Source organism: Pecten maximus, chromosome 5 (assembly GCF_902652985.1).
Source record: "Pecten maximus chromosome 5, xPecMax1.1, whole genome shotgun sequence".
Lineage (NCBI taxonomy): Eukaryota > Metazoa > Mollusca > Bivalvia > Pectinida > Pectinidae > Pecten > Pecten maximus.
The window spans coordinates 26,245,115-26,261,798 of record NC_047019.1 but is presented as its reverse complement, the minus strand read 5'-3'; the positions used below and the strand labels follow the sequence as shown (position 1 = coordinate 26,261,798).

The following is a 16,684-nucleotide window of genomic DNA, read 5'->3' as shown; positions in this document are numbered from 1 at the left end:
AACTGATGTAGAGTGTAAAGTACAGAGGGGGAAACAGATGTAGAGTGTAAAGTACAGAGGGGGAAACCAAGATGTAGAGTATAAAGTAGAGACAGGAAACTGAGATGTAGAGTATAAAGTACAGACGGGGAAACAGATGTAGAGTGTAAAGTACAGAGGGGGAAACCAAGATGTAGAGTATAAAGTAGAGACAGGAAACTGAGATGTAGAGAATAAAGTACAGACGGGGAAACTGAGATGTAGAGTATAAAATACAGACGGGGAAACTGAGATGTAAAGTATAAAGTACAGACGGGGAAACTGAGATGTAAAGTATAAAGTACAGACAGGAAAACTGAGATGTAGAGTATAAGTACAGAGGGGGAAACTGAGATATAGAGTATAAAGTACAGAGGAAGAAACTGAGATGTAGAGTATAAAGTACAGAGGGGAAACTAAGATGTAGAGTATAAGTACAGAGGGGGAAACTGAGATATAGAGTATAAAGTACAGAGGAAGAAACTGAGATGTAGAGTATAAAGTACTGAGGGAAAACTAAGATGTAGAGTATAAAGTACAGAGGAAGAAACTGAGATGTAGAGTATAAATACAAACGGGGAAACTTGGATTTAGAGTATAAAGTACAGACGGGGAAAACTGAGATGTAGAGTATAAAGTACAGAGGAAGAAACTGAGATGTAGAGTATAAAGTATAGAAAGGGAAACTGAGATGTAGAGTATAAAATACAGAGGGAAAAACTGAGATGTAGAGTATAAAGTACAGAGGAAGAAACTGAGATGTAGAGTATAAAGTACTGAGGGAAAACTAAGATGTAAAGTATAAAGTACAGAGGAAGAAACTGAGATGTAGAGTATAAATACAAACGGGGAAACTTGGATTTAGAGTATAAAGTACAGACGGGGAAAACTGAGATGAAGAGTATAAAGTACAGAGGAAGAAACTGAGATGTAGAGTATAAAGTACAGACAGGGAAACTGAGATGTAGAGTATAAAGTACAGAGGGAAAACTGAGATGTAGAGAATAAAGTACAGACGGGAAACTGAGATGTAAAGTATAAAGTACAGACAGGAAAACTGAGATGTAGAGTATAAAGTACAGACAGGGAAACTGAGATGTAGAGTATAAAGTACAGAGGAAGAAACTGAGATGTAGAGTATAAAGTACAGACAGGGAAACTGAGATGTAGAGTATAAAGTACAGAGGGAAAACTGAGATGTAGAGTATAAAGTACAGACGGGGAAACTGAGATGTAGAGTATAAAGTACAGAGGAAGAAACTGAGATGTAGAGTATAAAGTACAGACGGGGAAACTGAGATGTAGAGTATAAGTACAGAGGGGGAAACTGAGATGTAGAGTATAAAGTACAGAGGGGGAAACTGAGATGTAGAGTATAAAGTACAGAGGAGAAAACTGAGATGTAGAGTATAAAGTACAGAGGGGGAAACTGACATGCAGAGTATAAGTACAGAGGAGAAAACTGAGATGTAGAGTATAAAGTACTGAGGGAAAACTAAGATGTAGAGTATAAGTACAGAAAGGGAAACTGAGATGTAGAGTATAAAATACAGAGGAAGAAACTGAGATGTAGAGTATAAAGTACAGAGGGGGAAACCAAGATGTAGAGTATAAGTACAGAGGGAAAACTAAGATGTAGAGTATAAGTACAGAGGAAGAAACTGAGATGTAGAGTATAAAGTACAGAGGGAAAACTAAGATGTAGAGTATAAGTACAGAGGAAGAAACTGAGATGTAGAGTATAAATACAAACGGGGAAACTTGGATTTAGAGTATAAAGTACAGACGGGGAAAACTGATATGTAGAGTATAAAGTACAGAGGAAGAAACTGAGATGTAGAGTATAAAGTATAGAAAGGGAAACTGAGATGTAGAGTATAAAATACAGAGGGGGAAACTGAGATGTAGAGTATAAAGTACAGAGGAAGAAACTGAGATGTAGAGTATAAATACAAACGGGGAAACTTGGATTTAGAGTATAAAGTACAGAGGGGAAACTTGGATTTAGAGTATAAAGTACAGAGGGGGAAACTGAGATGTAGAGTATAAAGTACAGACGGGGAAACTGAGATGTAGAGAATAAAGTACAGAGGGGGAAACTGAGATGTAGAGTATAAAGTACAGAGGGGGAAACTGAGATGTAGAGTATAAAGTACAGAGGGGGAAACTGAGATGTAGAGTATAAAGTACAGACAGGGAAACTGAGATGTAGAGTATAAAGTACAGAGGGGGAAACTGAGATGTAGAGTATAAAGTACAGAGGGGGAAACTGAGATGTAGAGTATAAAGTACAGACGGGGAAACTGATACTTGATGCATTAGTTTCTTCTTTTGTACTTCTATGAAGCATAAAGTGCAGGGGGGAAATTGATGCATCATGGTTTAAAAAACAAAGGGCGGACAAAGATATGCCGGTACGGGTTGGCAGCTAGGTATTTTCCTCTGGTAATGATATAATCGTGATTGTGATTGTGATATACAAAAATATCGAAATATTCTGTCATACTCGTGAAATATTTGTTATATTAAACGGGGAACCTTTCAATATCCTATATTCATAATAATACTAATATGCCATCGTCTACTTCCAAATGATACCACGGATATCACTTGATCCGGATGATAAACAGTTAGCCCAAAGTTATCCTAGACCCACATTTTATTGCTTTTTATTTCCATGTCTATTTTATGCATCTCTACAGACCCGATCTTTCTTTTACAGCAAAAATGCATCCCTTTCGTCCCTATTGAAACAAGAGATCCCAGAGGGATCTTGGCGCCCACCATTGAACGATCTTTATAGGTTCCATGTCAGATTGATCTTTTCTCTATTTTTCCCTTCCTTTTACTTATCTTTGTAAATTGAGAAACATCCCTCTAGTACTTTTCAAACAAGGGGAAGCTATATATGAAATTTGAGAAAGATCCCTTCAGTACTTTCTCAGAAATAGCGATAACAATCTTCAATTGTCAAAATCCAAGATGGCTGCCTGTCGGCCATGTTGTTTTCCAATTGGTCTCAAAATGCAATATGCATAACTAGGCACCATGGGGAACCTACATATGAAATTTGAGAAAGATCCCTTCAGTACTTTCTGAGAAATAGCGATAACAATATTCAATTGTCAAAATCCAAGATGGCTGCCTGTCGGCCATGTTGTTTTCTGATTGGTCTCAAAATGCAATATGCATAAGTAGGCACCAAGGGGAACCTACATATGAAATTTTAGAAAGATCCCTTCAGTGCTTTCTGAGAAATAGCGATAACAAACTTCAATTGTCAAAATCCAACATGGCTGCCTGTCGGCCATGTTGTTTTCCAAATGGACTCAAAATGCAATATGCATAACTAGGAACCAAGGGGAACCTACATACGAAATTTGACAAAGGTCCCTTCAGTGCTTTCTCAGAAATAGCGATAACAAACTTCAATTGTCAAAATCCAAGATGGCTACCTGTCGGCCATGTTGTTTTTCGATTGGTCTCAAAATGCAATGTGCATAACTTGGCACCAAGGGGAACCTACATATGAAATTTGAGAAAGGTCCCTTCAGTACTTTTTCAGAAATAGCGATAACAAACTTCAATTGTCAAAATCAAAGATGGCTGCCTGTCGGCCATGTTGTTTTCCGATTGGTCTCAAAATGCAATGTGCATAACTTGGCACCAAGGGGAACCTACATATGAAATTTGAGAAAGATCCCTTCAGTACTTTCTCAGAAATAGCGATAACAATCTTCAATTGTCAAAATCTAAGATGGCTGCCTGTCGGCCATGTTGTTTTCCGATTGGTCTCAAAATGCAATATACATAACTAGGCACCAAGGGGAAACTACAGTTGAGTGTAGACTAAAGGTTACACAAAGTGCACTCCGAGTGCACTCCGTTTGGACTCGGAGTGCACTCCGTTTGGACTCCAGGTAAACTTGGAGTGCACTCCAAGTGCACTCCAAGTTTACCTGGAGTCCTATCAGGCCCCAATCCTACCTGGGTCCACATGTATCACATGTACATATATACATAATACTTATAGATAGATGTATACTCTTATACATTTTGACTCCTTAAACATGTAACAATAAGATATTTGTTACTTTTTTATCTTTGTATATATCATCTTATTATTTTGTTGGTTCATTTTTAGTTGGTTAACTAACAATATCTAATATAATTGATTTTTTTCTAATATAAAATTATATAAAATGAATAAATCTGGCACTTCATTGAAAAATGTATGATAGCATTCCTTTTATTTGAAGTTTTAACAAGCCACGTCAATTAGTAGAAAATTGGCAATAAACAAAAATGTAGTTGTTTGTGGTCTCTCAAAAGGACTGTTTTTAATATATTTCAAATACTTTTCTTCTAACAGTTTATATTTATCTTAACATACAACAAAAAAGAAAGGTTTTTTTTATCACATTGATAGCGTATTCCAGATCTAATGTCTAATTTTGATTTACAGTTTAACATCAGACTTACATTCCTATTTGGTAAACCAACGTTTTTTTGTTACCCCTGCCTCATCATCCTCCCTCCTCCCCCCCCCCCCCCCCCCCCCCAACTTCCAGGTCATTATTTACCTGTATATCATGCGTGAATATTTACCTGTATATCAAGCGTGAGTGATTACAGGGGTGTGGAGAAAAGACAGACTTACACTGTCTGTGATAAAAATGACGTAGAGGATGAAGTGCATTTTGTACTTCTCTGTCCGGCATATTCCGAATTAAGGGCGACATACATCAAAAAGTATTTTTATTGTCGACCAAGTGTGTATAAGTATATTGAATTATTCTCGAGTAAAACTGTTAAAATTTTGAATATGTTGGGTAAGTATTTGTTTCGTGCTACAGCGAAAAGAAAAGCCCTGCTTGCAAGTAATTAAATTGATCTTAGTTTGTTGCTATTATTGATTCATCATTTTTCATCAGTGTCACTGTTGCTTCTGTAGCTTTTTATATAGTATGACGTCATCCGTTATGACGTGTCGTTACTATGTATGATGTCACGGTTTTGTCATATTAATTCAATAAGTTGAAACTGGTGAGTTTACAGTGTATATTGATAACACAATGTAGTTACAACATGTCTTGTACATCTCATTACAGTAGTATTGATGGTAATATTGTCCTCCGCCATCTTATACTTGTCTATGTCATGATAATTATGAAAATGTTTGTACTGTTCCCTATATGCTTGTTTTGCATTTGGATGAAATAAAAACTTAACTTGTTTCGACCCCAATAATGACCCCTTCCTCCAAGTTTACCTCATAAGGTGTGAAGATCTGGACAGGTGTACACACAGTCATCTAGCTAACTAGATAAAGACCCCTTAATTGTTAGATGGAAACTGGTCATCACACCTTACCTTAACATAGCCCGAGTTTCCTCTGGCATTGACACCATGTCTGGTATGGTGTCAGGGCTAGAGGAAACTCAGGCTGACCTATACCAAGGTCATAAAGAATATAGGTACATACTTGTGACGGTCGATATCTGACACTTTTGAAATTATATGATTGTCCATTCCTATTACAGTATTATAATATTAAAACAGTTATAAGTCATTAATATAAAAAAAAAAATATTTCAAACTGGGTGTACTTTTACTTTATGTCTTTGATATTATAATGGAAGCATGTATAGATTATTAGAGGTCAATATGTAAATCAACATAGATTAACATAATTTTCATGTTTGAGTTAAGTAAATACAATGTAATTCCATACACAAACTGCAGCGGGCCTTATGCAATTTTTTTTTAAAGTTTGAACATTTAACTTTATTATTTTATAATTGGCTTGAACAACCATTGTACATTCATGACCTGTATCTGTTACATATAATGAATGAGTGACACATATCATGATAGATATTGACTGAATGGGAACAAACTTCAACAGGTCAGTTTTACAGGTAAATGGTACATAGGTTGCTGTGTCCAACTGCCCTGAGGCAAATTTTACCTCAGGCTCTATAATCTTATTTCCTGGATGAGAACAATGTGTACTAATTACGGGTATAAGGCTATAGGTTGGTTTTGGGAAATGGTGAATTTACATTCATTATACCATTTTGAATTACACTGAAATATTTTTTTTTATTTTAATCTCTTTCTTTACAATTAATTTTTTAAAGCAATGTTTTTATATTTTTGAACATAACAAAATAAGAACTGCATCATTTCTTAATTTGATTTGCATTAATTTTTTGGAACTTATATCATTCAACATTGTACCTCTACATACCGGACACCTGCATAAACCAGCCAATACGTTTGATCTCAATGACTTACAGTTTAGACAGGTTACAGTGTAATAAGAAACAGCTTATTTTTACTTTCTAATTTCAGTAAAGAATGACTTCATTTCAATAGAGTTTGTCTTCTTAAACCTGTTAACCAATTTGTTAATGGTTTTACAACTTATCTTGACATTTCCATCTTAATTACACTGGTATTTAGTTTATACATGTAATTTTGGTCTGATGAAGGTCTCTCAAATGGAGAGCTACAATCCTTTCCTTCAAGTCAGGAGATAATCTTACTGTCCTGTTAATTGGCCTGAGGTTATAACACACCCTGCTTTGCACAGCTTCATCATTTGAAGCCATACAGTGACAAAATTGACACAGGTATTTCGGTGAACCCAGGACAGTACCTGTAGCTGGCTCCTAAAACTCACCTGGCACAGTACCAGGGGTGTCAGGCCAGAGTCAGTCATGCATGGCCAATAATAATAGCAATTAAACGGATACTGTCATTTATTATGGGTAGTCCAGAACTACATACTTGTGTGTATGTTATGTCAGAATATTAATTTAACTAGGTAATGCTTGTAAATATGTACAGTTGTAAATATATATTTTTCTAATGATACATTTAAATATATAACCTATATAAACTAAAATGATTGTTTATTGTATAATTACCTGCCTGAATTGAGTACATATATGTAGAGAATGTCTTATATAATAATAAAAATTCATTAAATACTGTAAACTTTCAATATTATGAATAATCAATAACATAATATAGATATATTATCTGAACTTCCTTTACAGTCATGATATGTGTACAGTAATAAATATTCTAATGGAAATAATTTTCAATTCCTTAATAAAATGAAATACAATTTACTTAATCTTAATGAAATATGAAATAATAAGCAATTAACTTTCATAGAAACCTGATTATAGCATAAATTGTATAACTGTCTTTTATGGATCTTAATAAAGATAAATTTAACACGTAGGCATTATAACCATGTATTAACAATAAAAGAAATATTCCTAGTAGACTAAACAAATGTTAATAGTAATATTAACAGAACAAAAGTAATTTGTAAATATCTATTTATTTATATGTAAATTATATTAAAAGCATCAAAGTATTAATATATATATATGATATACATATGTAGTCTGATTATAGAACTGGGGTAGGCATGGTGTCTTATAGGACTCCAGGTAGACTCGGAGTCCACTTGGAGTGCACTCCAAGTTTACCTGGAGTCCAAACGGAGTGCACTCCAAGTCCAAATGGAGTGCACTCGGAGTGCACTTGGGTGTAACCTTTAGTCTACACTCAACTGTACATATCAAATTTGAGAAAGATCCCTTCAGTACTTTCTCAGAAATAAAGATAACAAACTTCAATTGTCAAAATCCAAGATGGCTGCCTGTCGGCCATGTTGTTTTCCGATTGGTCTCAAAATGCAATATGGATAACCAGAGACCTATATACTAGTATATAGGTCTCTGGGATAACTAGGCACCAAGGGGAACCTACATATGAAATTTGAGAAAGATCCTCATGATGGTGGGCTAAAAAAACAAAGGCAGTCTGCTAGGGTCTGCTAGATTGCCTATCGATCGTAGCATCGAAGGATCGCTAGTTCGAGGCTCAGCACGTGTGCTGGCAGGTTTTTTTCACAACTTCGTTTTATATTCAATATGTAACAAAAATAAAGCTTTAGCCTAGATAGGCCTAGATTATCTACTTTCATTTTTAGGTAGCTTATAAATCTACCTGCAGTCGATCACCTCTATAAATAGAAAATACACCTGCAATATTTTTGTTCACGGACGTTATCATCTTCAGGTAACGAAAGATTGCGAGTACTTCCGGAAAGAAAGAAAACCCAGGAAAGGCGCCACCTATCGCCAAAGTGCGAACTTTCTTCACACGGGCAGGGTGTGAACGAAGAACCTGTTTGGACTTTTAATGTTTGATTTAGGAAAATGGTTGAAAATGCGGCCAACGCGATAGCAAAATCCAGGGAGATGTGATTCGTATAATTAACTCGATATTTGGCGTCCACAAACGTGTTAACCACATTCAACGTTCCAGTCACAGAACAGGCGTCGGGTGTGTCTGTTGCTGAGTCTGAAAATCCGCAACCTCTCAAACAAGCTCTGTCACTCAGTGTATGTTTTGGGTGTGACTTCGGGATATTAGCCACTCTGCCGAGACGCCATGGAGCCGATAGGGTTTGAAATGCACACTGGTCAACAGGGTAAGTTACTAGTTTGTTAATGTCGGTCAAGTTACTTAGACCTAGTTCAGTAAACATGCGATGAACATTATTGTTTTCAGTGTCTATTGGACCGTGACATACTGTAACGTTTTGTATAATTTTAGCCTACAGCGGTACACGGAGACATGCCTACATATATTGTATATTACTTCATGCTTAATTTTGGTCGTTATTACTCTAAATATATTCCGATACAAAAGAGTTTTATGAACAATCATTTGCCAGGAAATAGAATAACAACAACTATATTACCTAGAAATTCTTGTAGAATATAAAGTTAAATTCTTGTAAAGTTTGGTGCCAAGATTGTATTTGTCACACAATCATTGTGAAATACATCACAGACAGTGCATAGCAGACGTATATTTCTGAACTGTTTTGTACTGAACTTGTCACAAGTCATCCATGGAGAATCTGCGACACATTATTTCATGAGGAGTTAAAACAAATTTAAACTTAACTAATTACAGGCTCATCAATTCTATACTGTACCAAGTCTCAGCACTTCTGGAGCTTTGTATCTTGGGATTTAAGTGTGTGTTTTTTAAGTCTTTCAAACATTTGAACAAATGATATATAATTTCATATCTATTGTTCTGAAATAGAAAAAAAACAAAACAATAAGACATGTGTACTATAATAAAATGCAATGACTTTGTCATGTTGTGATGTCATATGTCTCAATATAGAATTGTGCATGACATTCAGCTATTGGTCTTGATCTATGTAGGGGAATGACATGTCGTCACGATGTCAATGACTGGAGAAGGATTGGCAATGTACTTATCATTATGTCAATGTACATAGTGTTGATTTCAACAAGAGTTTATTTGATTTGCATGAACGTTAATAATTTCCAAAGGTTCATTTTGTATAAAATTGATAAACATATCTTCGGCAGTATGCTTCAATGAGGTAGCACTATATGACGTCAGCATCAGTTCCACATTGTTACAAGGAGACAAATGCACGAACAAACCTCAGCCTTGAAAAAACCCAAAACACACTGTCACAGATGCTCTAACCACATGCATTTATATACTGTACATCTTTCACACAGGGGAGGATGTCCTTATTAAATGACCATAGCTATTTTGATAGAACATTAAACAATAAAAACCAAACATTACATGAACTTTCATGCTAAATCCTCTGTGATATGGACAGTTTCTGTTCGTCTTTTTTGTATAATGGACATTTTACAAATTGTTTCACTAAAAAATCTACTTCCATATTGATGATATCATGTTATTGTGGTTAATTGGGTTCAACACTTGAATCTGAAGTATATATATGCTTTCTTCTTCCTGGCGTTAGCTTGAATCAGCATTTAATTGACAATAGTTGTGGGTGGAGAACGACAAATGTCATCAACCACTTTTCCTTGTTATTGTGGTGCAGAATCCTGTATTCCTGTGTAATTATATTTGTATCAACATGTTGCCAATACAGGTTACCAGATTTACAAAGTGCAATGAGATTAATTCATCATATTCAGAACGTTAGATAATTTACCAAATTATGCAATTATTAAACACATAGGATCTAATGTATGTCATCACAAAAAACATTGTCTGTTAATTGATATGAACTATGTATAATGACTATAGAAAAAAGTCTGAAGGTTCATTTTATCTTTTGTATTAGCAATAATTATGCAAGAACATGTTTAAGTTTATATTCTACTTATTAGGTCATTTGACCCGTGTGTTAGTATGGTCATCTTGCTTCGCCTGTCTTTGTTTGTTAATTGTCCGCTATATGCATAAATGATCCTGATGACGAATTGTTGTTATTTTTGGATCATTCAGTAATCCAAGATGGTGCCATGGCCAACATACAGTATATATACATTGCACAATCCCTGCACAATCCCAATTGTTGTCTACCACTATGCTCCTAGTGAGTATGCATAAACTACAAAAGTAATAGGGTCTATTTAAATCAGTTGACTGTTAAGGCCCATAGCTATATATAGGCCTCTTGTTTATTTAACCAAGTAAGTTGATATAAAACTCACTCTGTCTTTTCAAATACTAAGACATAACGTGTACCTTAAAAAAAACAGGAAATGCTTTCTGTGTTAAAAGTTTAAAAAAAAATGATATCATTGTTTGATTAAAATGTGATATTGATCGAACTGTCTTTTTGTTATTTATATGTATAAATTTCCTTTATACATATATTTTTGTTATTTATATGTATAAATTTCCTTTATACATACATATATGTATAAAAGAAATTTATACATATAAATAACAAAAAGATAGTTTTATATATAGTACTGTTTAATATTGATAAAATAAATACAGATAATACTTTGAACTGTCAATTTATCAAATGTCATTCAGGAAATGTGACTTCCATATGCACACTTGTGAATTTAATGACTCATTATCAACTTTTTAAATAACTGACTATGTATATATACTGTACAGTGTTAATCATTCATGTAAGAAGTCTGTAATGCCATATTTGTTCTTTAAAACACAGTCCATGTAAAGCTATAGAGCCAAAAACACCATGTCTTACCTTTCTATATTTTGTCGTTATATAAATACCTTAAAAGAAGACACAGATTTTATCAGACAGCCATAACAGGTCTAGCAAGTTTAACAGAGATTGTTTAAAAATGGAGGAAAATTAATTTTTAAGTTGTAGTCTTCAATCACATTTTGGTGGTACACATGCATGCTACCTTCTTTTGTCAATTTATTATACATGTATTTATAAAGGCAGGGTAATTTTTTCACATGGATGAGCTGATGTAAATATATACAGTGTAAATTATTAGAATACTATTGAAATGTTCATTACTTATGTCTAAGCTTGTATTCAAATTATAGAAACTTTTGCTTATGATATTTGTTGTATATTTCAAAGTGTGTTTGTGATGTTAAGATTCAAATCTTGAAATATTTTAGGGTTTCAAATTACATGGCCAAATATGAACATTAATTGTGTATATATATAAATGTTATGTTAGTTTCAGAGTAATTTGTTGTTATTTATGGGCTTATAACACTAATAAGATCGTAAAGTTTAAATTTTGTACAAGCCAGATTTGGGATGATATCATGTTTGGTTTCCATATGTTGTTGTAAATTGTCTCTTTGATAAGTTATAGATTTCTATCCTCTTACTTATGCTGGGGTATTCAGCTCCATTTTTTTTTCTGAAAATGAACTTTAAAAATGTACCCGTGCACTTTACACACAAATTTACGGTAATAAAAGCCAAAATGGCTAAATGATTTCAGTCATTTCTGAATAGTGTTTGTCTGATGTGTACTGTTTTTATCATCCAGTGTAATAATGGACATTTTATGAAATCCAAAATCGAAAATCTAAATAAAGATTTTTTTGTCACAAACCTTGGAATAATTTACCCTCTTTTAGTCAGCTTATATTTATATACCGTATTTGACCTAATAAGGGCGCCTGCCCTAATAAGGGCACCTGCCCTAATAAGGGCACCCCTACCTTTTTTCAAGGAAATAAATCTTCGACTGAGTGTCAAAATGGTTTCAAAATAGTGTTCAAAAGTAATAATTCATGTGAAATATTTTGCTACTTTATGTGTTCAATTTTCTTCAGCAAATTAAGTAACTGGAACACATGTTTTCACCACATTTTGTGTATTCCTACAGGCTACAGATGACATGTCAGTGCAAAGAGCACCCAAAACTAAACACACATACAAATAATAACTTACCATCTTTATTTGAAGATAAAGTAAAGACTTCATTCTTGTTGATAAATAACTTTTGTCCAGAACAGAAAGCTAGTAAAAGACATTGTAAATCAATTATTAGGTCAAAGAAAACGATGTCTGATATGATCTGGGAAATCACCTGTTTCTATAAATAGAACACAAAAGAGTTCCATTTGAACATAAATGGTGGAACACACATTCTCTGGTCTAAAGATCAGCTGGCATGGTTTACAAGTATTCAAGTGATGTTTAAGCTTAATACATGTATATGATAATGAATAGATATCTTCATCTGGGATATTTTTATGACTGAATATTTTACCGTTTCCACAACCTTTGGTACATTGTATTCTGCTATAAGGTATAGTCTGTTTTATAAAACTTCAGAATAACTCATCTTAATAAGGGCGCCCCCACTGTCAATTACCCGCGCCCTGCGCCCTTATTAGGTCAAATACGGTATATAGTTTCTATGAGAAAACCGTGACAGCTACAGCTAATTATCTACGAGCCGCCAGGACTTGTAGATCTCTTTATAATGGCAACCCTGTACATGTACAATGTCACACAGCATACATATATTCATGTATTATTAATCATTGAATAACTGATTTGGACATCTATATGACTATGACATTTTCTCTGTATCTCTACCATCAAAATATTTGTATTGGGAATATATAGTCATAGAGTAACTGAAAACTGTAGGAAATTATTTATTTATGATCATGAAATCGGATTGATATTACTTATTGTAAAATGATTAAGCAAGATTCATATGCAGGTTTTAATTGATTACATAAAAAAATGTTGATACCAGTATTTCACCAATATTCATTTACTACATTAATTGTTCCATATCATAGAATTTTAAAGTAACCAAGAAAATGTAAGCAAGTGGCCTGCATTCTTTTTGCCCCAAATATTTATGACTTTATCTGCAAAATAACAAAAATTTGTACAAAATACTGTTCTCTAATATCTATAGTATTGATTTCAAAATGTATTGAATGAATTCTTGCTGAAAATGCAAAGATTTATATGTAGTAGGAGTGGAAAAATGCACTGCCAGACCGGGGTTCGAACCCGGGACCTCCGAACACTAGCCGGATGTTCTACCGATTGAGCTACCTGGTCGCCGACGATCGACATGGTCCAGTTCCGCTACATATATACATGTACATTTAAAATTGTGATAAAATATCAGGCATAAGGGGAGATAATTCAGCATCAGGGAATGAGTACCACTAAAAATACCAATGATTTGAACTAGGAATTTCTATATACATATATAATAAAAAAAAAAAACCAACAGAATGTTAACACACATTTTAAAGGGTCAGCATGGATTAACATTAGGTCAAAACGTTCAACAATTATAAAGCCTCATACACTGTATGTATTTTCCATTTGCTGAAAACATAAGTTTGTAAGAAACCTGTATTGATACCAGGCCTTGATTCAGGAATAAGACCCGTCCTTTAAAATTCCTTTATTTCTTAATAGGGGATGGGGGTGGGGCTACAAAGTACAAAGGAATTTAGAGATAAGTAACATTTAGGTAAATGCTTTAGTGATGGATAGAACAGGTAAAAATATAATGAACTAAGGGGATATAACTCTTCTAAAACAGAGGAATTATGGCTATTGAATGTGTATTGGAGTATAATACACCCTTATAAGTGTGTATGGATGTATACAATTGTGGATGGTGATGGTCATATTGCCTGATCATTTGGAATGTCCACTGACCAGAACACTGGTCACTTGAGCTGTAATGGCATTGATTTGTGTACATGGCACTGCCATGCCTGAAGGTCAGCTACAGAACTATTGTACTGGTCATCAGGTTTATAAAGGTCAGTGTGTAAATGTGACATATCACTGCATTAGGACACTTACTATTAGTGGGAAGGTCAGTTTGTCATAAAAATGTCATTGGAAGTGTACAGCTTAATATTTCTTCGCTATGAAATGTCGAAAGGTTATGACAGCTGCCGTAAATATCCTGTATAGGCTAGCTATTAACATTATAATAATGATATGAAAATATAATTTTATGTTAGTGGTTATCTAATACTGATATTTAATTTGTATGGTATTCACTATGTGTTTTGTACACTTAAATGAACAATGATTCTGTAATTTTGTTTGTTTTGTTTGCTGTTATCATGATCAAAACAAGACACTGTTAGCATGATCAAAACAAGACACTGTTAGCATGATCAAAACAAGACATTGTTAACATGATCAAAACAAGACATTGTTATCATGATCAAAACAAGACATTGTTAATATGATCAAAACAAGACATTGTTAACATGATCAAAACAAGACATTGTTAACATGATCAAAACAAGACACTGTTAGCATGATCAAAACAAGACACTGTTAGCATGATCAAAACAAAACATTGTAAGCATGATCAAAAGAAGACACTGTTATCATGATCAAAACAAGACACTGTTATCATGATCAAAACAAGACATTGTTAGCATGGCAGGATTGGAATATCAATGTGACATGACAATGGTTTTTTTTGCCTTCAGACATAACATCATTCATAGTTACAACAGTTGGGAATCCCCCTTCTCAACCCAAGATAAAGAAATCTCACACTGTGTATATGCCTGTTCTGACAGGGTATAGCTATACAGGAGTGAGCATGCACATCTCCTACAATGAAACGTAAAAAACTATGTATCAGTACACCTAGCCTGTCCATGGTAAAAATAACCTTGTCCAAAACCTATTCAATGCTTATGTAATTTTATTGATTTTGAAAGTATTTGAAATTATATTGACAATATATGTAGTAGCTCTACTGTGTGTGTTGCTTTAAGTACAAGCAATCTTGGAAATCTACAGTGTACATGAAAATCTAGTAGGAATACAGATAGTGGTATATGGTTTTGATGTGTTTCTGGAATTTGTATTTTTTGTATGTACACACACATGTATTTTAAACTTGATTTAAGATATTTTAAACTATGATTCAGCATCTAGCAATATCAAACATGGTCTATAGCTATGTGATGATAAGCTAAGGTTTAAGCCTGATGCTATTTTAGAAAGATAACAATGCTTTATATAACATACATATAAACAGATGATGATTTAGGAGTGTTAAAGGTTCCACAGGATGCCTGCAGCTTTATCTATAGTATATACACATTGGTGTCAGTAGAAGTGCTAACAGAATAAGCATAATCTGTTTACACAGAATCTGGCTAACATACAATGTTTATTATTAATCTAGGTCCACACATTAGCCCTGAGGCTATCAGTATTGCTCATGACAATGCCTTGTGTGGAGAACACCACTGGAAACATATTTATGACTTCTGACAATGGACTTTTAGTTTTACTATAATTTTCAAGAACAAGCCAACATTGATTCTAGAATAAAACTAACTGTTTCATATTCTTCAATAACTAGCTATATAGCTTCAACACTGTTTTGTACATTTACTTCCTAGACAATTTCTGTATGGCTAGTTAGGTTTAGGATAGTTTGAAAGTACGTGGTACATTGACATTGTATGTATGATGCTTTAAGGCTGGTTATATTTGAGGGATGCATATAACTCATGTATTATGAAGATACATGTACTTTTATTCATTAAATGTAAATTGTTATGTACAATTATGTAATGTACGTACTTTCGAAGCAAAACTATCATCAGTCTATGTTGCTATACTATCTAGGTAGGGTCAGCCTCCATCAAACACCAGCTGAACTTGTGTATCGCCTGTTTCGTGTGTATCACCTGTTTCAGGAATTAATTCAGAGGTCTATACTACATAAACATATATATATATGTCTTTGATATTGAGAGATGGTTGCTGTTTTACATATTTTTATCTGCCATCCCGTATGAGGCTTTCCAGTATATACCTGTATACCACTACGAAATGTATCCATAAGACTATAAACTCAGTGGGATATATATGTAGGTATCACTTTAATGCTTCTCAGAATTCCTGCTGCCTCGAATATTACAAGTTGATTTGGTATATAATTAGGTTGTTCAAGAATATTGTTTGTATTAATAGTACATGTATACTGTTCAATAAGATAATAACATTTATATCTTCGTTCTCCAATACCTGATCATGCTAATTAAGCCTTGTAACATTTTAAATCTCTCAGCTAGGCCATAGATTAATTTCCTAACTTATGGAAATTCCTTAATTTTAAATTTTACTTGGGAATGCATTACAAAAAACTTACCAGAAAAAAAGAAAGTTTAAGAGTTTTCCCTTAATTAACTCCTGCAATAGTTCACAGTTTACAAATTACGTACAATAATGATAAAAAAAAATCAATTTAATTATGATTTTTCTTGAAATTAAGCAATGTTGATGAAACCGGGGGCCAGGGAACATGTTGTGTGACTTTAAAGTGAC

The 16,684-nt window shown here is 33.9% G+C and overlaps 1 protein-coding gene across 9 annotated transcripts in view; it reads left to right on the top strand.

Moving 5' to 3' along the window:
• The first annotated feature begins 8,187 nt into the window (after positions 1-8,187).
• The window catches only part of LOC117327678 (anoctamin-4-like), an 85,286-nt gene continuing 76,789 nt past the window's right edge, over positions 8,188-16,684 (top strand). For all 9 annotated transcript variants that reach the window (XM_033884774.1, XM_033884767.1, XM_033884771.1 and 6 more), the window contains exon 1: positions 8,188-8,539. In XM_033884774.1, the coding sequence (XP_033740665.1) occupies positions 8,500-8,539 (40 nt within the window). In that variant the 5' untranslated portion in view covers positions 8,188-8,499. The remainder of the gene's footprint in view (positions 8,540-16,684) is intronic.